This window comes from Bubalus bubalis, chromosome 4 (assembly GCF_019923935.1).
Source record: "Bubalus bubalis isolate 160015118507 breed Murrah chromosome 4, NDDB_SH_1, whole genome shotgun sequence".
NCBI lineage: Eukaryota > Metazoa > Chordata > Mammalia > Artiodactyla > Bovidae > Bubalus > Bubalus bubalis.
In genome coordinates this window covers 53436857-53459548 of record NC_059160.1, presented here as the reverse complement: position 1 = coordinate 53459548, position 22692 = coordinate 53436857, and the positions used below count along the sequence as shown (strand labels likewise).

General features: G+C 44.4%; 1 protein-coding gene across 1 annotated transcript in view; it reads right to left on the bottom strand.

The window, feature by feature from the left end:
- PAH (phenylalanine hydroxylase) overlaps positions 1–22692 on the bottom strand; it is an 89559-nt gene that overhangs the window by 47241 nt on the left and 19626 nt on the right. The window contains exon 3 of the mRNA XM_006058816.3: positions 17168–17351. Coding sequence (XP_006058878.1) covers positions 17168–17351 — 184 coding nt within the window. The remainder of the gene's footprint in view (positions 1–17167; positions 17352–22692) is intronic.

The window sequence follows — 22692 nt, the reverse complement described above, 5'->3', positions numbered from 1 at the left end:
CTGATGCTGGGAAAGATTGAAGGCAGGAGGAGAAGGGGACGACAGAGGATGAGATGGTTGGACGGCATCACTGACTCAATGGACATGAGTTTGAGTAAACTCTAGGAGTTGGTGATGGACAGGGAGGCCTGGTGTGCTGCAGTCCTCGGGTTCTCAAAGAGCCAGACACGACTGAGCAACTGAACTGACTGAACTGACTGTTTGTGTGTTAATTGTTCAGTTGTGTCCAATTCTTTGAGACCCATGGACTGTAGGCCGCCAGGCTCCCTTGTCCATGGAATTCTCCAGGCAAGAATACTGGAGTGGGTTGCCATTCCCTTCTCCAGGGGATCTTCCTGACCCAGGGATCAAACCCTGCATTGCAGCTGGATTCTTTACTGTTTGAGCCACAAGGGAAGCCTGGTGGTACTATTGGTATCCCCATATTGAAAATGAAAAGACCGGGATGTGGAGAGGTTAAGTGATAAACCCAAACACACACACTGTTGGAAACAGTGGATTCAATATTCAAACTTGGGCCTGGATGATGCTGTGATCTCAGGTCTGGACCACAAAATCCATCCTGCCAGGTACAGGGGTGGGGAGCACAGAGGTTGGGCAGAGGGGCTGGCTCTGGAGCCTGACTGCCTGATTTTCTTTACAGTTTCCCACCTGGAGGTCTGCACACCCCTAAGCCCAACCCGGTTCTCAAGGTGGGCTCCCTACAATAGTAATAACAGGAACAGACATTGTGGTAGTAATTCCAGCTAAGACTCACAGAGCTGTTGTTTCGTGCCAGGTGCTGTCCTAAACACTACACACCCTTCCTCACCCAATTCTCATACCAGCTCCGTGAGGTTGGTATTCTTATCACCCCCATTTTCAGAAGAGGAAGCCGAGGGGCAGGGAGGAGAAGTCGCTCCACAGCCCTCCGCTGTCCCAGATGCTGGACTTTGGAGTCTGGGATGACTCAGCCCCGCATTTAGCTCACTGAAGATGAGACCTGACTTCCCACTTTGTCACTTGAATTCTCTCCAAGCTTTTCTTTCTCCTTGAATCCAGGGCCTTGCATGATGGATCTCTGTTGTCAGAACTGAAAATGGGGTCTGTTCCCTCCATGGGTCTGGGAGGGCATAAGGAAGGATGTCCTATCGTAGTCAGTCAGGACTCAGGACCCCCTGTAAGACCCTCCCTGTTTCTCTAGTGCGTTGCTGCCCTGTCACTTCCCTTCCAAGACTGCCTGTCCCTGCTCATTCACAGCCTCTATTTTGCCAGAAATTTATCCATAATTCTGGCAGTAACAGCTGCCCTTGGAGATACAGCAAGCCAGCCTTTCCTCACTGCACCATCTTCTGACTTGGGGGACCCTTAGCCCTCCCAGAGGAGTTTTCATGACTACGTATTAAGCATTTATACTGCCAGGCTCTGGACGTTGAGGAGTGAATACAGTGGATTCCTCACTCCTGTGGGGCTCACATCCGAGAGAGAGTGACAAGGAATAAGCTATAAATAAATTTTAAAATATAACAATGCCAGGAAGTCCCTGAAGAAGAAAAAATCAGTGCCAGGAAATAGAAAAGGAAGAAGATACTATTTTACATAACATCTCATGGCTCCAGACCCCAGGGTGAAAGTCAGAGAGACATGACACGAGCTTGCCATTGCTCAAGGGGACTGGAACAGCCAGAGTTTGACCCCAGCCCAGATCAGGGCCCCCGTTTCTCAGGGAGAGACAACCTAGCTGTGGTTAAGGCCCTGATTACACAGGCAGACAACCTAGGCTTGGTCTCTGGGGCAATATGGCAAAGGAACCTGGAATGTCAGGTCCATGAATCAAGGCGAATTGGAAGTGGTCAAACAGGAGATGACAAGGGTGAACATCGACATTCTAGGAATCAGTGAACTAAGATGGACTGGAATGGGTGAATTTAACTCAGATGACCATTATATCTACTACTGCGGGCAGGAATCCCTTAGAAGAAATGGGGTGGCCATCATGGTCAACAAAAGAGTCTGAAATGCAGTACTTGGATGCAATCTCAAAAATGACAGAATGAGCTCTGTTCGTTTCCAAGGCAAACCATTCAATATCATGGTAATCCAAGTCTATGCCCCTACCAGTAATGCTGAAGAAGCTGAAGTTGAACAGTTCTATGAAGACCTACAAGACCTTCTAGAACTAACACCCAAAAAAGATGTCCTTTTCATTATAGGGACTGGAATGCAAAAGTAGGAAGTCAAGAAACACCTGGGGTAACAGGCAAATTTGGCCTTGGAGTACAGAATGAAGCAGGGCAAAGGCTAATAGAGTTCTGCCAAGAGAATGCACTGGTCATAGCAAACACCCTCTTCCAACAACACAAGAGAAGACTCTACACATGGACATCACCAGATGGTCGACACCAAAATCAGATTGATTATATTCTTTGCAGCCAAAGATGGAGAAGCTCTATACAGTCAGCAAAAACAAGACCGGGAGCTGACTGGGGCTCAGATCATGAACTCCTTATTGCCAAATTCAGACTGAAATTGAAGAAAGTAGGGAAAACCACTAGACCATTCAGGTATGACCTAAATAAAATCCCTTATGACTATACAGTGGAAGTAAGAAATAGATTTAAGGGACTAGATCTGATAGACAGAGTGCCTGATGAACTATGGACAGAGGTTAATGACACTGTACAGGAGGCAGGAATCAAGACCATTCCCAAGAAAAAGAAATGCAAAAAAGCAAAATGGCTGTCTGGGGAGGCCTTACAAATAGCTGTGAAAAGAAGGGAAGCGAAAAGCAAAGGAGAAAAGGAAAGATATAAGCATCTGAATGCAGAGTTCCAAACAATAGCAAGGAGATATAAGAAAGCCTTCCTCAGTGATCGATGCAAAGAAATAGAGGAAAACAATAGAATGGAAAAGACTAGAGATCTCTTCAAGAAAATTAGAGATACCAACGGAACATTTCCTGCAAAGATGGGCTCAATAAAGGACAGAAATGGTAGGGACCTAAACAGAAGCAGAAGATATTAAGAAGAAGTGACAAGAATACACAGAAGAACTGTACAAAAAGGATCTTCACGACCCAGATAATCACGATGGTGTGATCACTCACCTAGAGCCAGACTTCCTGGAATGTGAAGTCAAGTGGACAAATACTTAACCCTGCTTTAGTCTTCCTACGGGTAAAGTGGGGATAATAAAGTACCACTTTATAGGAACACATAAGTTTAAAAGAGTTAATATGTGTGATCTGTTGAGAACAGAGTCTGGTACATAATAAATACAGATTCATGTTGGAAATAGGGATTCCCTGATGGCTCAGTAGTAAAGAATCCATCTGCAATGCAGGAGATGCAGGAGAAGCAGGTTCGATCCCTAGATCAGGAAGATCCCCTGGAGGAGGGCATGGAAACCCACTCCTATATTCTTGCCTGGAGAACCCCATGGGCAGAGGAGCCTGGCAGGCTACAGTCCATAGGTTTGTGAAGGGTCAGACATGACTGCAGCAACTGAGCACTTACACATGTTGGGAATACTGGGGGTTTGGTTCCAGACCACCATGATAAAGAGAATATCACAGTATAGTGAGTCACATTAACTCTGAGGTTTCCCAGGACATATAAAAGTTGTGTTTTCACACTGTGCTGTAGTCTATGAAGTGTACAATAATGTTACATCTGAAAAAGCAATGTCTATATCTTAATTAAAAAAATATTTATTCGCTAAAAATGCTAAGTATCATCTGAGCCTTCAGCAAGTCATAGTAGTAACATCATTGATCTCAGATCACCATGACAGATACAACCATGAGAAAGGCTGACATATTGTGAGAACTACCAGCATAGGATACAGAGATAGGAAGCGAGCAAACGCTGTTGGAAAAATGAAGGCTATGGACTTGCTCCATACAGGGCTTTCACAAACCTGCCATTTGTAAAAAAAAATACAGTACCTGTGAAGCATGGTAAAGCAAAGCACAATAGAGGAGGAATGTCAGTATTAGAACTGTTCAGCTACAAACTCCGGGGACTTTGCTTTTCTTTTTACTCTGCCCTTAAGGCAATGGCACCCCACTCCAGTACTCTTGCCTGGAAAATCCCATGGGCGGAGGAGCCTGGTAGGCTGCAGTCCATGGGGTTGCAAAGAGTTGGACATGACTGAGCAATTTCCCTTTCACTTTTCACTTTCATGCATTGGAGAAGGAAATGGCAACCCACTCCAGTGTGAATCCCAGGGATGGGAATCCTGGTGGGCTGCCGTCTATGGGGTCGCACAGAGTCGGACACGACTGAAGCGACTTAGCAGCAGCAGCAGCAGTAATATAATACAGGGAGCAGAGCATAATGTTTTCCAGCAAGGCTAGGAATCTGTCCACTTACTCTGTTGTGTAACTGAGCAAGCATTTTCTCTCTCAAAGCCTTAGTTTCTTTAACCACAAAATGAATTAAAACTGTCTTTCCATATTACTGCATCATTATATATGTTAAGGTGGCTCAGTGGTAAAGAATCCGCCTGCCAATGCAGGAGCCGCAGATTCAATCTCTGGGTCAGCAGATCCCCTAGAAGAGGCAATGGCCACCCACTCCAGTATCCCTGCCTGGGAAATCCCATGGACATAGAAGCCTGGCGGGCTATATAGTCCTCAGGGTCTCAGAGTCAGACACAAGTGAGCACGCACACACTTGTGTTAAATGCTAGAGGAAATGGGACACATTTGAGCAGAGCGACTGGCCACAGTAAGTGTTCCATCGGTGTTAACCACTAGGATAGGAAAAGTTCAGTGGTGATGAGGAAGAAGAAAAAGGAGGAGGAGAGGAATGAAGGGGAGAAGGGAGAGGAGGAGGAGGGGAGGGAACAGGAGGAAAGAAGGGAGACAGGAGTCAGAAGCACCTTCTCAGACAGGCTCTGCTCTGATGTTAACAGGTTTTCTGATCTTGGGCTCAGTTTCCTCTGCAAAAAATGTAGGCTGTTGGATTCATAGCTGCTACGATCCTTTTGGGGTTTCATATGCCTATGTGGAGGGCTAACACTGGCTAGGGGACTCATGAAAATACACTTTCAGTCAATCTATGTGTCAGCCTGACTTGTTCTTGGAAGCATAGTTACTGTGTTTCTTCAGCTCCCCAAATGCCTGACCCTACTGTTTCCCAAAGAAACAAGGCTCTGCTCCAGAGACAAGCTTCTTTGTCCCCACCCGGGTTCAGAGCTGGGCGTGCTGGTCAGCTTCCAGCTGAACGCCAGAGGGCAGCAGAACCAGCTTACTTTCAGCTTTGGCTGATTTCTCGTTTCCTCTCCTCTCCTTTTCTTTTCTCTTCTCTTTTCTCCTTTTCTCTTTTCCTCTCCTCCAAAAGGAAAACACTCTGTACTTGGGCCACATGGCTTGGTTCAGACCTCTTGGCGGGAAAAAAAAATCAGAGAACTTGAGAGGGTTGCAAAGACTCAAAGGATTCAAGTCTTGGCAAAGTGAAATCGCTCAGTCATGTCCAACTCTACGACCCTATGGACCCTATGTAGCCTTCCAGGCTCTTTCACCCATAGGATTTTCCAGACACGAATACTGGAGTGGGTTGCCATTTCCTTCTCCAGGGGATCTTCCTGATTCAAGGATCAAACTAAGGTCTCCCACATTGCAGGCAGACTCTACCATCTGAGCCACCAGGAAATCCCCCAGGTGTTAAGTCTTGGCAAAGAGAAGACAAAGGTTGAAGCAGCTTAACAATCTCTAGGACCCCATCAGGGAGACTGTCAGGGAGACCCAGGTGTCACTGTGAGGCCATGGGGCCTTCATCGAAGTCCAGGCACTCCTGGTAGCTTCTGGGCCCCATCATCATTCAGAAAAGGCTCAGAACACACTTGTCTGGTTAAGTAAGGTCCTGCAGTCCACTGATGGCCAGGATAGGACACTTACCCATGTCCCCATCATCAACTTATGGGTTCTTCCAATTTCCCCAGTCTCAAGGTTACAGTAACTGCTTTTTTCCTTTAAAGTTATACTTTCTGAAAGCTTCCCAGCCACCAAATGCTGTGCTAAGCACTTGACTTCCACCGTCTATTTTAGTTTTCAGAGTAACTCTGGCAGGCGTTTGTGTTAGTCACTCAGTCATGTCCAGTTCTTTGCGACCCCATGGACTGTAGCCCACCAGGCTCCTCTGTCTGTGAAATTCTCCATGCAAGAATACTGGAGTGGGTTGCCATTTCCTACTCCAGGGGATCTTCCCAACCCGGGGATAGAACCCAGGTCTCCTGCATTGCAGGCAGATTCTTTACCATCTGAGCTACCAGAGAAGCCCTGGGGGGTAGACAGGATTATTTTTGCATTATTAACGGAGCACACTGAAGGTCAGAGAGATGAGGTGACTTGTTCAAGATGACAGAGCTGGCGGGCCTGGAATCAGAACTGGGGCAGCTTGTGCACTGAACCACTGGGCTGGCTTAGAATAAAGTGAGAGTGGGGGACCCTTGATTTTAGATTTCTGTTCTCCCATGTAGAGAGGGGGAGGAAACAACAAACTAAGACAGGAATTTAGAGGGGCTGATAGAAAATCCCTAGGACAGCCCCAGGTCTTCCTCACCTTCCATCAGGCACCCTGGCTTTAGAAGTGGTAGCTTTTTAACATGCAAGTTCTAGGTTCTTCCAAGACCCCTTCCTTTTCCCTTTCTCTTCTTCAGTGATGGTCACAGGCCTCTCCCCTCCCAACCAGACTCACTCACAAAGCTGGGAATAGAGACTGACCCCAGCGACCCAGGCTTCTGTTTGGAAAAGTGAAATCAGATTAGCTCATTAATGACCTTTGCAAATACCTCCGCGGTGGGCTGGCCTCTGTGAGCCCCTCCACGGCCTCACAGGCGGCGGGGCTCAGTGGTTAATGAATGGCTCGGGCAGGCTGGTGCAACAGAGGGCCTCTGTGAAGCCAGAGGCATCCGGGGGTGGGGTGAGGGGGGCAGATCATTAATAAATATTGATTTGGCTCCAAGGGAAGCAGCCCACGGGAGAGCTGGCCCTGGACACCCACGTTGTAGTCTCATTAAGTCAGGGTCAACTGCTCAGCCCGGACGCCGAGGAGTGGCTGGTTCAGGGGTGCTCCTGAGCAAAAAGCATCACCACCACCACCACACCACCCCACCCCCACAGGCCTGGCTGGAGCCTGCTTCCTGGCCAGGAAGATTTATAGCAGTTCAAGGTGCAGGTTGAATCCCATCTGACCCCCTCCCTCCACCAGATGCTCACCAGCCCCAGGGTGTAGCCAGCAAGGCACCCAGGCTTGCCCCAGACTTCTGCCTCCAGCCTGTCTCAGGGAGAGCAATAAATCCTCAGCTTCCAAGGCCCAAAATAGAAGGATGTTCACTGCCCTGCCACCCTCCCCCACTTCCGAGGCTCCTGGATGTCTTTTCTGAGGCCATGGCCTCCAGCCCAGCAGAGAAGCCTTCCCTGAACTAACCCCAACAGAGCTGGTGTGCCCACCTCCTGAAGGATGAATGCCTTTGAGGGCATTAGGTTTCTCCTTTAAGGAGCTTCCATTTTCTTTCTAAAGAAGGAACACCCTCTGTGAAGGTCTTGGCAAGAATGGGTGAGCCAAATGCGGATGATGGTGCCAAGCCAGTTCCCTCCTCCTGGACCAAACAGAAGCATGGTGGAGGCAGGGCTCACTTATCACTGACAGGCCAGACAAAGCATGTGATCCCTCTATCCACGTATCACAATGAGAATGAAACCAGGTGGGTAAAAGGCATCAACCAGGAAGTAAAGACTGAAAAGGTGTCAAAATGAATAAATGGATGGAATGAGTGAGAGATGCCAGTGAAATGATGAACAAAGAAAAGGGCGTGTATTCCAATCACCAATCTAAACTGGAGCTATCCTCCCAACAGCCATTTTAAGATGTCACTTATCTTATTAACTTACTTATTGATGGGGATGTTCACTATGTTCCCAAATACTGAATTCCACATTGCAGTGAGATCTGATTACCAGCTACTTGCCTCTGGAGTTATGGCCAACCTACATTGGCTCAAACAGAATGTATCTAAAGCCTCTTCCATATAATGTCTGTCTCCCCACAGGAGCACCTCCCCAACCCTTGCTCCCCTCTCCCCACCATGCCCAAGACTGGCCTCAGTGTAGATCCTTGGTGTGCCTGGCAAACAGCCACTCCCCTATCCCTACACAGACATGGCTGAACAGCAGCCTCCTAGACCATAAGACACATGAGTCAAGACACCACATGACTGATTTTCCCTAATGCATCCCTCCATGTGGCTGCCGCTGAATGGGTATTCAATATATATGAGTTGTATGGATGAATGATCCACTGAATTAGGGCATAAATGTGAATGAATGACAAGAAGGTGGTAAAGCAGACTCTGGGTTTGGAGAAGATATAAAAGAAAAAGGAAGAAAACGCCAATCAGCAGGATTTTAATAAGTAAGACCCATGTGATTTAGCAAATACGAAGGAGAGAGGGGATTCCAGGGAGAAAAATGATGTCAAATGTTACAAATATTTCAAAGAGGAAAATGACAAAAAAGAGGCTACTGCTTTTGGTAATGAATGTTGTCAGAAGGATGAGGAAGAAGAGAAGGAAAAAAGAAAAGGAGGGAAGAAAAGAACAAAGAGGATAAAGCAGGAAATCTGAATGTGAAACTGGCCTTCCATCTCCTGCTGCTGCTGCTGCTAAGTCGCTTCAGTCGTGTCTGACTCTGTGCAACCCCAAAGACGGCAGCCCAACATCAGTGCTATTTCCGATATAACACAGAGTCACATGGATAATATCAAACAGCCAAGCTATGTTCACAGGAAGTCATCTTTGTGAATGAGAGATCATGCCCAGGGGCCCTCACATCATCCCACACAGGAAGTTGACTCCCTGGCTTCTGGTGGGGCTAGCCCCAGTGAAAGAGTGGCTGCCACCAACTCTCTATTTGTTATTAGCCTGGTGAGTGTCCACCCCAAGGAGCTGGTGGTAGCAAATAGCCTGATACTAAGCTGCGGTTGCTTTCCTGGTGGTTCAATGGTAAAGAATCTGCCTGCCAGTGCAGGAGACATGGGTTCCATCTCTGAGTCAGGAAGATCCCTTGGAGAAAGAAATCCAGTACTGCTTGTGGAATCCCATGGACAGAGGAGACTGGCAGGCTACAGTCCATGGGGTTGCAAAGGGTCATACATGACTTAGTGTCTGAACAACAGCAACAGACCATAAAGCTCCCCCCTTACTGAGGCTTAAGGATATCTAAGATCAAGGGCCTCTTCAACTCAAGCAAGTTCAACGCAATCCATCAAACATCCTAACATATGGAGTATCTTGCATGATGCCCTTGTGAGACCCAGAAAGTGACAGAGTGAATCTCAGTTCTATTTTACAGATGAGGAAGAAGAGGTAATGAGGTGTCCCAGCTGGCAGGAAGTCAGATGAGATTCAAGCCTAGCTGGCTTTGTACAGAATAGGAATTCATATCCTGGCTCTTGACTCTTTTCACGTAGTTGCTCTTTTTCACTTGCCATGCTGCTCCCTCAACTCAGCATCAATGGCAAATTGACATTCCATAATAAGTATTTCATATTCTCTTATTACCTCCTTCAATTGAGGGAACACATTTGTACAGAGAAAAAGGGTGTTCTTAGTCTAATTCTTTGTAATCTTCACCATCTTTTGGATTGATCCAAATAGCACATCATGGTAGCCTTTCTTTATCAAAGATCAGGACTTTGGAGGTTCTGACTCTGTCTCCACCATGAGATTTATTGGGTATCCTTAGAAAAGACTAGGCGTGAGTTTCCTGACCTTTTTGCATGGATACTTCATGCCAGGTACATTGTACAATCATATCACAGGATTTACACAACTGCATTGTCACCCTGCTTATTTAACTTCTATGCAGAGTACACAATGAGAAATGCTGAGCTGGAAGAAGCACAAGCTGGAATCAAGATTGCCAGGAGAAATATCAGTAACCTCAGATATGCAGATGACACCACCCTTATGGCAGAAAGTGAAGAGGAACTAAAAAGCCTCTTGATGAAGGTGAAAGAGGAGAGTCAAAAAGTTGGCTTAAAACTCAACATTCAGAAAACGAAGATCATGGCATCTGGTCTCATCACTTCATGGGAAATAGATGGGCAAACAGTGGAAACAGTACCAGACTTTATTTTTGGGGGCTCCAAAATCACTGCAGATGGTGATTGCAGCCATGAAATTAAAAGACGTTTACTCCTTGGGAGGAAAGTTATGACCAACCTAGATAGCATATTGAAAAGCAGAGACATTACTTTGTCAACAAAGGTCTGTCTAGTCAAGGCTATGGTTTTTCCAGTGGTCATGTATGGATGTGAGAGTTGGACTGTGAAGAAAGCTGAGCGCCGAAGAATTGATGCTTTTGAGCTGTGGTGTTGGAGAAGACTCTTGAGAGTCCCTTGGACTGCCAGGAGATCCAACCAGTCCATTCTGAAGGAGATCAGCCCTGGGATTTCTTGGGAAGGAAGGATGCTAAAGCTGTAACTCCAGTACTTTGGCCACTTCATGCGAAGAGTTGACTCATTGGAAAAGACTCTGATGCTGGGAGGGATTGGGGGCAGGAGGAGAAGGGGACGACAGAGGAAGAGATGGCTGGATGGCATCACTGACTCAATGGACGTGAGTCTGAGTGAACTCCAGGAGTTGGTGATGGACAGGGAGGCCTGGCGTGCTGCGATTCATGGGGTCGCAAAGAGTTGGACACGACTGAGCAACTGAACTGAATTGAACTGGCACACAGATATTTTCATTTTACAGACAAGAAAAGCTAGGCCTACAGAGGGCGAGCAACTTGGCCAAAAAACTACAGCCCAGGAATTGAACTGGAAAAATGAAGACTCCAAAATTCACACTGCCATTCAAGTGTACCTCTGCCTCATTTCCTAATATGGAGAATAAAAATCAAGTTATCTGCTTACTCTGGCCAGTTGAGTTGCAAAGCTTCAGTGAGACAACCTAAGGGGAAAATATTTTGGATTTGGCCCACAAATAAGGAACTCCTGTTAGAATGAAAGCCTGCTTATAATCTTATGATGTTCCTCAGCTTGAAGCCCTGGAACCTGGAAAGCAGACTGGCCTCAGAAACCGCATTTACTCAGGATCTTCCCTCACCGTGAACAGATATGCTTCTGACAGCTTACAAGAGGGCAAACCCTAGGCCAGCCTCCAGCTTCAGGGTTGCTGCCACCTCTTCACAAACAGGTTTGTCCTCTTAGCTGTGGGCATGCTTGTCACGATGAGGCAGGCTACTGAAACAAAAGTCCCATCCCCAGCTGCCAGAGGACTTAGAGCGATGTTGCCACAGGTAGCAAGCATCCAGGTAGACTGGAAAAGGCTATCAATCAATCCTGTATGTCTTTATGAACATGCAGATCCCAGGTCTCCAGCAGACCCAGGTCCATGAGCATCCCCAGCCCTGAGACACAGGTGGGGCCAAGTGAAATGCAAGGGAGGAGGTTCCGAAGTGAGAGGGAGATAAAGGGAAGATGATGGAAATGGAAGAGTAGAGCAGAGGAAGAGCCAGAGGAAAGGCAGGTGCAGGTGGTAGAAATGGAGAAATATCCTGACCATCTGGAGCCCCCTCCTGCCCTAAGCAGCTTCTCTCTACAGGATCTCAACTCTTTGAGAACCATGACCCCTTTGAAAATCCTCTCCTAAAATATATGCAAGCAGGTGCATGTGTACAATTCTGCCCACAATCCCAGGGGCTATTCAGACTCCTCCAAGGAACCCTACCCTTCTTCCTCCCACGATGGATCTGAAACTTCAGCCTTATCATGACACTGTCTTTCAGAGCAGTGATGTTGAAGCAGAAAAGAGAAAAACTCAAGTGGGCTGGGAGGGGAGAGGGGCATAGAAGAGTAAGGGAATAAATATAATGTATAAGAAGGAGGGAATAAATATAATGTTATTTTGTCTTCTGCAATAATTTTTCCATCATTGCTTCAGGAATTAATCCAAATAAAAAAGACAAAATCATAAGCACCTCCAGGCTAGATAGGTAGTAGATAGATGAAAAAGTAAATAAATAGCCTTTCTACTCCACACAGAAAATACAGTTGTCCTGGAAATCTGGATGTGCTTTGTTTCCACACCAAGACCCCTATAATCATCCCAATTTGAACAAAATCTATCCAATTGTTCTTGGAAAATAACTCTCAAGTCCAATTGCTCTTGGAAAATAACTCCAAACAGATAAATTTCTCGAAAGGTGATGATCCTACACCTCTTTCTAGCCAAGACATTTTGTCCATCTGCTTCTCTTGGCTGCAATCTGGCTCCATGTAGGAATTTTACATCCCCCCGACTCCCAGCTAAATGTAATGTCATGCAAAAGATTCAAAGAGAAAGGTAAAAGGATTAGTAGACTAATCGATGGAAGATATTAACACTCTTTCATGTTGGGTTGAAGAAGGATTTGAGGTCATCAGGAGACAGGGGAACAGGAGAATAGACCTCAAGTATTCAAAAGACTCTATGGATTAAAATCCTATTAAATTCCTATCAGCCAGGAGCCATTTGAGAAGGTTGGGGTTTCTTTAACTTGTCACCATAATTAGCCTTCCCTTAAGCTGTTTTGGGTGGGGAACTTTAGCAATTAAGAAACTGAAAACTTTCATTTTCTAGTACCCATACAGCCTTTTGAATGGTTTAACAACTAGAATGGAAAGTGATTTAGCCCAATTGATTTGAGGGGTTCAGATCTCCCCCTCCTTCAGCCTGTTGTCAGACTCGCCCCTGAGATCTGAGCCCCTCAGTAGAAAGGGCACTTTGTTGAATGAAAGAATCAAAGGTTCAGATCTATGAAGATGCTTTCTTCTCCTAATCATCCTCTCATGGAGTTTGACGGAAAGAACAATTCTGTAAAGGGATGGCTGTTTCCCCTAAAAAAAAAAATCTGGGCCCAGATTCCAGTTCATAAAAACTAACCCAGAAACCCAAAGGGCTATGTCTTTCAGCAGGTGCAAGGGTCGGGAAACCATGCCAGGGAAGGGCAACCAATATGGGCTGGGGTAAAGAACCATCCAAAGAAACAAGGGTCGGGAGACACGTAGTGCTTTGGAGGGTTAGTCTGAGCAGTGTTTTCCTCACTAGGTAAAATATCGACCCAATGTTAAACATCAATATCCTGCCACTTTGGGCCCCACCAGGGAATCAGACCTGTGTCACGTTCTACCTCTGATGAGCCCAACATTGATGATGCGGTGCCTCGATATCAGAGTGTGGGCTTCCTCACTTTCACACTTGCTGGGTCCTCAGAGTTAAGGTGGAACTGAGGCCGAATTCTACCAGCCGTATCTCCATCACAGCACCCACCCCCTCTTCTGCATTCACTTGGCTGCCCAGCTGCCCTCATCAGCCTGTGAGCTCCCTAAGGACAGGCCCTGCCGGCTCTCTCTCTCCCTCCAGCTCCAAACACGGTGCTCGGCATAAAGCGGTGCTCGACACCTGCTTGCCCACAACTGCACAGACTTCACTCTGTGCCCGAAGACAAGTTGTGGCCTCTGATTTTAACAGATGAAAAATTAAAGATGTTGGGCTGCATGACCTCTGAGGTCATTTTCCAGTTCCCAGAACCTCTGAAAATGTAGTTGTGTACCGGCTGGCTTTTCATGGCTCCTATGCTCAAGGCATTATTTATAACAATGATGATAACACTAAGAATAGTGAACCTCTATTAAGCCCTTAAATGTACTCTGGGCTGTCCTCAATACACCACTGGTGTTATTTCATTAATCTTGCAAGACAGAGGCTTCTTACTTGAATTCTATACAGTGATAAACTATGATGATCAATAATCTGCCCCAAATCACACCAAGTGGGTGTCCTGGTTCCGGAGTCTGGGCTCCTAACTGCTCTTCCACATCTGCTTTCTGAGCCTCCAGTTCAGGCTGCCAGCCCTTCAGCTGATCTATGTACATCTTCCCTGCCTCCCTGAGGGGCTGCCTGCCTGCCTGTCAATTGCTTTGAATTTCTACCCCAGGGCTCCAGCTGGCCCGGCCTCCACCTGCTCCCAGCAGAGGCAGAGCTCGCCCCAGGATCCGGCAGGCCCTTTGCCCTGAGGGCCTGAGGCTCCTGTTGGGAGCAGGTGGCCGGAAAAGCAAGAGAAGGAGGTCATCAGGGAAGCAGCTCACTCAGAAGGTAGAAGAAGAAGGGAAGCTGATAGGGTTAATTTGAGGAAGAATTCCAAGTGCCCCGCTCCCCATCAGTGATCAGAGCCTGCATGCATGGCTGCCACTCTCAGCAAGAGCAGACACCCAGGATGGACTTCCTGGTCTTGGTTACAGCCACAGAGAGCAAGGGCAAGAAGAGAAGAGATCCCCTGGGATAGCTTCAGAGGAGTCTTTTAGAAAATGTTTCAATGGCCTATGTGGGGCAGGGGGGTGGGGGGAGGAGTGTGCAGTCTTATGTCTCATTTAAAATCCCATGGACGGAGGAGCCTGGTAGGCTGCAGTCCATGGGGTCGCGAAGAGTCGGACACGACTGAGCGACTTCACTTTCACTTTTCACTTTCATGTATTGGAGAAGGAAATGGCAACCCACTCCAGTGTTCTTGCCTGGAGAATCCCAGGGATGGGGGAGCCTGGTGGGCTGCCGTCTATGGGGTCGCAGAGTCGGACACGACTGAAGCGACTTAGCAGCAGCAGCAGCAGTAATTATTAACATGTTATCTTCAACTGCAAAGCCTGAAATCCTCTTGAGCTAGTCTTTAATGTTGTGGCCAAAAAAAGCTTTTGATTTTAGATTTTACAATAGAAAAAAATTTTTGATTATATAGGAAAAAATAGTTCATCTCAGCAATCACTTCTAAGTAGTGACCCAAATGAGTTGAAAACTTTGAAAACAGAAAAACCTGCATATGAATATTTAACAGCCTCATCCATAATTGCCAAAATTTAGAAGCAACAAAAATATCCTTCAATAGATTGACCAAAATGGATAAATGAGATGCGGTACATCTATACAATGGAACATTTTTCAGTGATTACCAAAAAATGAGCTATCAAGTCGCAAAAAGGCATGAAGGAAACCTGCTAAATGAAACAAACAAACAAAAAAAAACCAATCTAAAAGGATGTAGGGACATCCCTGGTGGTCCAGTGGTTCAGATTCTGCCTTGCAATGCACAGGACACAGGTTCAATTCCTGGTTGGGGAACTAAGATCCCACAAGTTTCAGAGCAACTAAGCCCTCATGCCACAACTAGAGAGTCTGCAACAAAAGATCCCACATAACATAACTAAGACCTAATAAAGACCCAATACGGCCAAATAAATAAATATTTTAAAAAAGGATATATAGTCTGTGGTTTCATATTCATACAGCATAACATTCTGGAAAAGTCAAAATCACGGAGACAGTAAAAAGATGGGTGGTTACCAGGGAGAAAGGGGAAGGAGAGAGGGATGAGCATGTGGAGCACAGCGCATTTTGAGAGCACTGAAACCATTCTGTATGACATGAAATAGCAAACACGTGACATTATGTATTTGTCAAAATCAACAGAACTACACAACGCAAAGCATTATCCCTAATGGAAACTCTGGTCTTTAGTTAATAGTCACCTATTAGCACGGCTCATCAGTTCAACAACCACCACATACTATCATTTACCCAGCTGGGCACTGTTTTAAGCACTGACTATGCAAGATCTCATTTAATCCTCACAGAAGTCCTATGAAAAATAGAGGTCAGGGCTGTTAAAGAGACTTGTCAAGGGTCTCAAAGCCAGTAAGTGGAAAAAGCAGGGCTTGAACTAAAGCCTCTCCAAGGCCAAGCCCATGCAATTCCTACACTCTATTGCCCTAACTCCTCTCCAGGGCAATATTTTGTAATAGGGAAGAACAAATATGACTCCATATTAGATGTTTCTTTTATTTTAACCTTTGTGCTCTGCTGCCAGTGGTTAATCACACTGGCTCTCCACCTTTTGTAAAAGAATGTTGCCTAGAACTTAAAATATACAGGATAGCCCATTCTCAGGGCTCTGGCCTTTATACACATATGGGTAAAAAGTTGCAAAACAGAGAATAACATTTGTTTTGTTGGAGATTCACAGGAACATCATAACCTGACCTACAGGGACACCTATAAGAACAAAGGATTCCTGCACCAAGAAGTTTACAATAGACAACTAACTTCTCTTTTTAACATAAAAATATAATTCGGGCTATTTTTAGTAAAATAGCCCAAATTCTGACTGGAGTAAGATGGTTGAGACATCAGTCTGCCATCTTCTCAGTCTGCTGGCTTTCTGAATAAAGTCACTATTCCTTGTCCCCAGTAACTTGTCTCCTGATTTACTGGTCCATCGTGTGACAGAGCAGAACCAGTTTGGATTCGGTAGCAATTTCAGTAAGTAAACAAGTGGGCAGAGCAAGTCTTGACAATTGCTCTGTTTAGTCATTCATGCACAAATAATTGCTGAGAGCTATGTAACTCTAAGGATATTAATGTAGGTAAGAGACTCTCCCTGCCTACGAGGAGCTTGTAATCTAGCGGAAGAGACAATGAAAGTCCTAAGAACAAGGAACTAAAGAGCTCCAGCTCATGAGAAGCACATGGGGAGAGACCATGAGACGCAACAGATTGCTAAAGAACTTGTCCTGATATTATATTTAAATAGAAAGCACCCTGGACACCCTAATCATCCTACCTCTAGAGACTGAGAAATTTTGAGAGCATAAAAATCCACCAATGAAAAATGTATAAAATTGCAGTAGAAGGCAACTAAAGACAACTAAATATAAGAAACAGCTATCTTGAGGAAGGGGAAAAGGAACAGCTATTAAATGTCTAACTATGACAGGCACTATTCTGCATCCCTAAACTACATCCTCTCACTAAATCCTGGTCTTTCATGGTTGAGATTACCTTTAACATTATTTTTTTTTTAAGTTTTTTTCATGTGATTGCACAGAGTCAGACACAACTGAAGCAACCTAGCATGAGCATGATTTTTAAAATCTTTATTGAATTTGTTTCGATATTGTTTCTGTTTTACATTTTGGTTTCTTGGCCACAAGGCATATGAAATCCCTGCTTCCCAGCCAGGGATGGAACTGGCACCCCCTACATTGGAAGGCAATGTCCTGACCACTGGGCTCCCAGGCAAGTCCTTCTTTGCCGTTATTTTATGGTGAGGATGTAGAGTTATTTACCTTGTGAAATTCCTGTCTCTCACCTGTGTCTTTCTTCTTATCCCGGGAAAGCTCATGCACAGTGGCACCAATGTCATGTCTCAAGATCTTGATGATGTTTGCCAGGGCAGGCACGCTGCGTTGATCCAGATTGGTGAAAAATTCATACTCGTCTTTCCTTAAACGTGAAGGTCTTGATTCAATGTGGGTCAGGTTTATATCATTCTCCTAGAAAAGAGAAGTTAAGGGAGTATGAAGGGGACAGTAACTGGAACTGACACAGACCAAACGCAAAACCAGAGCAAACACAACGGAATGTGGAGAAGTGAGGAAGAAGAATTTTTTTTTTTTTTTCTTTCTTCCTTTTTTTGTCCAATATAAGAGTAGAAGAAAGCCTTTAACACAGCAAAAATTGTTTACTTTTTCTTCTGCAAAGCCAAATAACAAACCAAATGTTGGGGAAATAGTTCAAATGTCACAGAACTTAATCACGTGGAAATCTGCTCAAGGCCTAGAATTGCAAACATAAGATTTCAGTTTGGTACACAGAAGCAACACTGTTCTGCTTGGATAGAGTCCACAAGAGTCAGGCTTATTGGGTTTAAATCAAAGTTCTTAACTATATCAGCTATGAGACCTTAGAAAATGTACTTTTATATTTCTAACCATCAGTTTCTCCATCTGTAATTTTGTGGGTATTTGTGGTGCTTAGGCATTCAGTCATGTCCGACTCTTTGCCACCCCATGGAGTGCAGCCTGCCAGGCTCCTATGCCCATGGGATTCTCCAGGCAAGAATACTGGAGTGGGCTGCCATGCCCTTCTCCAGGTATTCATGGTACCTGGTTCATAAATTTGTAGGAAACACTGGATGAGATGATACATACAGACTGTCAGGTACCTAAAACATGCTCAGTTAAAATTTTATTTTATCCAGTATAAATACCACTCATATTTTTATATAATTACTTTTCATTCCGGTTATGCCACAAATGTATATGTAGCACCTTCCAGGTACTGGTCACTTTCTAAGTGGCTGGGATACAGTAGTGAACAAAACAAAGATATTTTCCTTTAATAGAGTTTTCATTCAAGTTTTGAAGATACAAACAACAAACAAAAAAGATAACTGATTTATGTATTATAATGATAAAGCCTAGGGAAAAATACAATGCAGAGCAGGGTGAAGGGAACAGGCAGTTTGGAGTGCAACTGGGCAGTTTGCAGTATTTAATAGAATGGACACATGAAGTCTCATTGAGAAGGGAAGACTCATGTGCATTAAATGTCACAAATAATAATCACTTAATACAGCTTCTCAACTACAATGTCTCTAGCTAGTGATACTTTAGCCCTTACAGAGTTCATCAGTAAAAAAAGAGTCACTTACTTAAACTGGCCCTCAAATTTCAATGTGTGGTTTTCATTATTACTTATTCAAAACTCTGATTTCATTGACAGTACTGTTCTTTGTGAAGAAAATCAAGGACTATCCTCTTTATTAATTTTTCTTTAAAAGAGGATTTCTCCAAACATTAAAATGGACAAAATGTACCCAGAAAAAAACGCTTAACTTGAATAATTCTATAATTGCAAAGAAATGAAATTCATCAACCTTAGAGTTCAAGAAGTGTATCTTTTTCCTTGATGGTTAGTGGCATATGGTTGAAGAGCACATGGATAATTACAGTAATGATACTTAAATACAGTAATGATATTCAAATAATATCACTTTACAGTTTCAAATTATTTTCTGTGACCTTCTCAAGAATCCTTTGTAGAGGTTAAGGAAGATGTAAAGAATGAAATTAGAGACAAAGATGCTTTGTTAAAAGGGGCCAGAGAGGAAGCTGCTGTGTAACACAGGGAGCTCAGCTCGGTGCTCTGTGATGACCCAGATGGCTGGGATGGGGGATGCCAGGTAGCAGGGAGGTCCAAAAGGGAGGGGATATATGTATACATATAGCTGATTCACTGCATTGTACAGCAGAAACTAATACAACATTGTAAAGCAATTAGTGTTGTTTAGTTGCTAAGTAATGTCCAGCTCTTTTGCAACCCCATGGACTATAGCCCGCCAGGCTCCTCTGTCCATGAGATTCTCCAGGTAAGAATACTCGATTGGGTTGCAATTTCCTTCTCCAGGGGATCTTCCCAACCCAGGGATGGAACTCGGGTCTCTTGCATTGTAGGCAGATTCTTACCATCTGAGCCACCAGGGAGGCCACTTGGGAAGCCCAAAGCAATTACACACCTATTTAAAAAAAAAAAAGTGTCTGGAGAGAGAAGCTCATTTTCTCTAACCTCAGACATTGGTCTTTTAACCACACACCCTGTCCTGCCAGGGATATGATGAGCATCCCACAAATACCAGGTCTCATCATTCTTATTACTAGTATGCCAAGTCCCTCAAAGTGAAAACACCATGGGAGTAAACACAATAAGAAGCAATCCTACACAGGCACTGCTTCCTGCTCCTTCTTCCCCATAATTCTCAGGGGTACATGATGAAGCCATTATACATGGGCACCAGCTGCAGAAGAACATACCCCTGACCAGGTAACCCAATGTGCGGACTCCTGACCAGAGAGAGAGACGATCACGTGGAGGAAGGAAGACCAGATAGCAGTTGCTCTAAAGCTTTCTTTGCAAATAGAGGTGACTTCCTAATGAAAACAAAAAGCAATGTCATCCTTCTTGGCTCTGGATGAAAGCAAATGGTTAAGCTCCACCTATTGACCTAAGCTGAAACTTTAAAAGAAGTTTAAAGTAACTTTAAACTTTAACCAATTCCTGCCTTGTTAAGAGCAGAGGAAAAACAGCAAAGCCAAGAAATAGGAGTGGATGCACCTTGGCCATGTTCATTTGTGGGACAGCAAGGGAGGGCGGGTGGTATAGGAGGTGGGAAGGGGTGTAGAGTGAAAAAAAATTTTTAAAGGCTGGAAGGCAGAAACTACGCTGATTGAGTTTCCCCACTTCTATCCCACCCCTCCTAACACAACACCACTACCCAGGGAGAAGCCTCTCACCTTGGAAACAGCCAGAAGACAGTGTATGCTGTATGTACACTACCATGAGTAAAACAGATAGCTGGTAGGAAGCTTCTGTACAGCACAGGGAGCTCAGCTCAGTGCTCTGTGATGACTGAGAGGGGTGGGATGGAAGGGAGGGAAGGAGGGGGAGCCTCAAGAGGAAGGGAATGTACGTATACTTCCAGCTGATTCACTTCATTGTGCAGCAGAAACAAACACACTGCAAAGCAATTTTGCTTCAATTAAAAAAAATAAAAACAAAGTATGCCCCATGGCTCAGTTTTTATAATTCTAGAGACCTAACTTATGGGAGAACTTTTTACCAAAATTTGTAAGCCGACCACATAATAGTGGGATATTAGATGGACTGTAGTCTATAATCATTCACTGGAGATCCTGAAACCATTAAAAAGAAACTAACAACATGCGTAAAACAAAGTGCCAGTAAGCACTCCCACAGTGATGATCTCCAGTGATGAGTTTGAGCAAACTCCAGGAGACAGTGAAGAACAGGGAAGTCGCCCGTGAGGTCACAAAGGGTTGGACGTGACTTAGCGACTGAATAACTCCAGTGATGGGCCTCAGGGTGTTTTTTGTCTCTATTTTCTTTTTGATCACAGTTCAACTTTTCGAAAAACAATACTTATTACTAAAATTTAACTTTCTCTTTTAAATGACAGACCCTTGGGAAAATACTTATGATGGATATAGGTATGTAATAGATAATTAAAATATGTTTTAAAACGTCTGTCCAACACAAGGAAAAAAGGCTAGAATGAAAGGCATCATGATGTTATGACAAGATTATGTGTAACTTCCATTTATTTCCCAATAGTTTCATACTATTACCCATGCAACGAAAATTAAAATATATCTTTTTTTAATATAAATTTATTTTGATTGGAGGCTAATTACTTTACAATATTGTATTGGTTTGGCCATACATTGACATGAACAGGTGTACACATGTTCCCCATTCTGAACCCCACTCCCACCTCCCTCCCTATACCATGCCTCTGGGTCATCCCAATGCACCAGCCCCAAGCATCCTGTATCATGCTTCGAACCTGGACTGGCGATTCGTTTCACACATGATAATATACATGTTTCAATGCCATTCTCCCAAATCATCCTACCCTCACCCTCTCCCACAGAATCCAAAAGACTGTTCTATACATCTGTGTCTCTTTTGCTGTCTCGTATACAGGGTTATCGTTACCATCTTTCTAAATTCCATATATATGCGTTAGATGCTAAAGCTGAAACTCCAGTACTTTGGCCACCTCATGCGAAGAGTTGACTCATTGGAAAAGACTCTGATGCTGGGAGGGATTGGGGGCAGGAGGAGAAGGGGACAACAGAGGATGAGATGCCTGGATGGCATCACCGACTCGATGGATGTGAGTCTGAGTGAACTCCGGGAGTTGGTGATGGCCAGGGAGGCCTGGCGTCCTGCAATTCATGGGGTCGCAAAGAGTCAGACACGACTGAGCGAATGAACTGAACTGAACTGATACTGTATTGGTGTTTTTCTTTCTGGCTTGCTTCACTCTGTATAATAGGCTCCAGTTTCATCCACGTATCTTTTTAATGTGAGTGAAATTTCTGGCTAAGATCACCCAGCTAAATTCTTCAGATGATTTTTTTCCCATTTGAATCAATTAGTTCTCTAGCTTAGCATGCAATTTCCTTAGTGGTGTTTCTCTGGTTTAACAGTGTGGATCCTTAGATACCAATAATTTTGGTTGCTAAGAAATGCTTTAGAAATGAACCACCAAATTGAATATGATCATAGTTACCTTTTAAGAAATGAATTATTATTATTATTTATTTGGCCATGCCATGTGGCATGTGGAATCATAGTTCCCCAACAGGGATTGAATCCATACCCCCTGCAGTGGAAGCACAGAGTCTTAACCACCGGACAGCCAGGCAAGTCCCTGAATTTGTATTTTCAAACGAGGGCTCTATTCAAGTTAAAAATTGACCCATGCACACTCATCACGTCTTCATGGACATTTTGGCAGAGGCAAGAAAAGTTAGAGTTCAACACTGCAAAGACAATTTCACAATTTGCCCAGTAGTTAATTTCTGCATACAAGAAGGCAGAGCAACAACCTGATGACTCAGGACTCTTGAACAGAGTGTGGGGGCCAGAAAAAAGCAAAGTGAAAAGAATGGTCTATTTTAACAAGGATTGACCAGAAACCCTTTTGTGCTCCCATCCATGAGGAAAATCTTCCTAAAGGGGGATTCATCACAAGTAGATGAAATACAGAATGAATATGATGAAATGTGAAAAATGGATTTGTGCTTCTGGACCTTTTCTTGAACTCAAGCTCCTTCCTCTCCTCTTCCACTTCATTTCTCAAGGAAAGAAGAATGATAACGCAAAAGGGGTGGGCTTTGGGACTAATCTGAGTTCAAATTCTGTTCTGTACTCACTACCTTTGGATACGTTAGCCATTATGAATTTTTATTTTCCATGTTTAATATAAAAATCATATTATCTGGCAGCTTAATGAGCATTAGCAAGAGA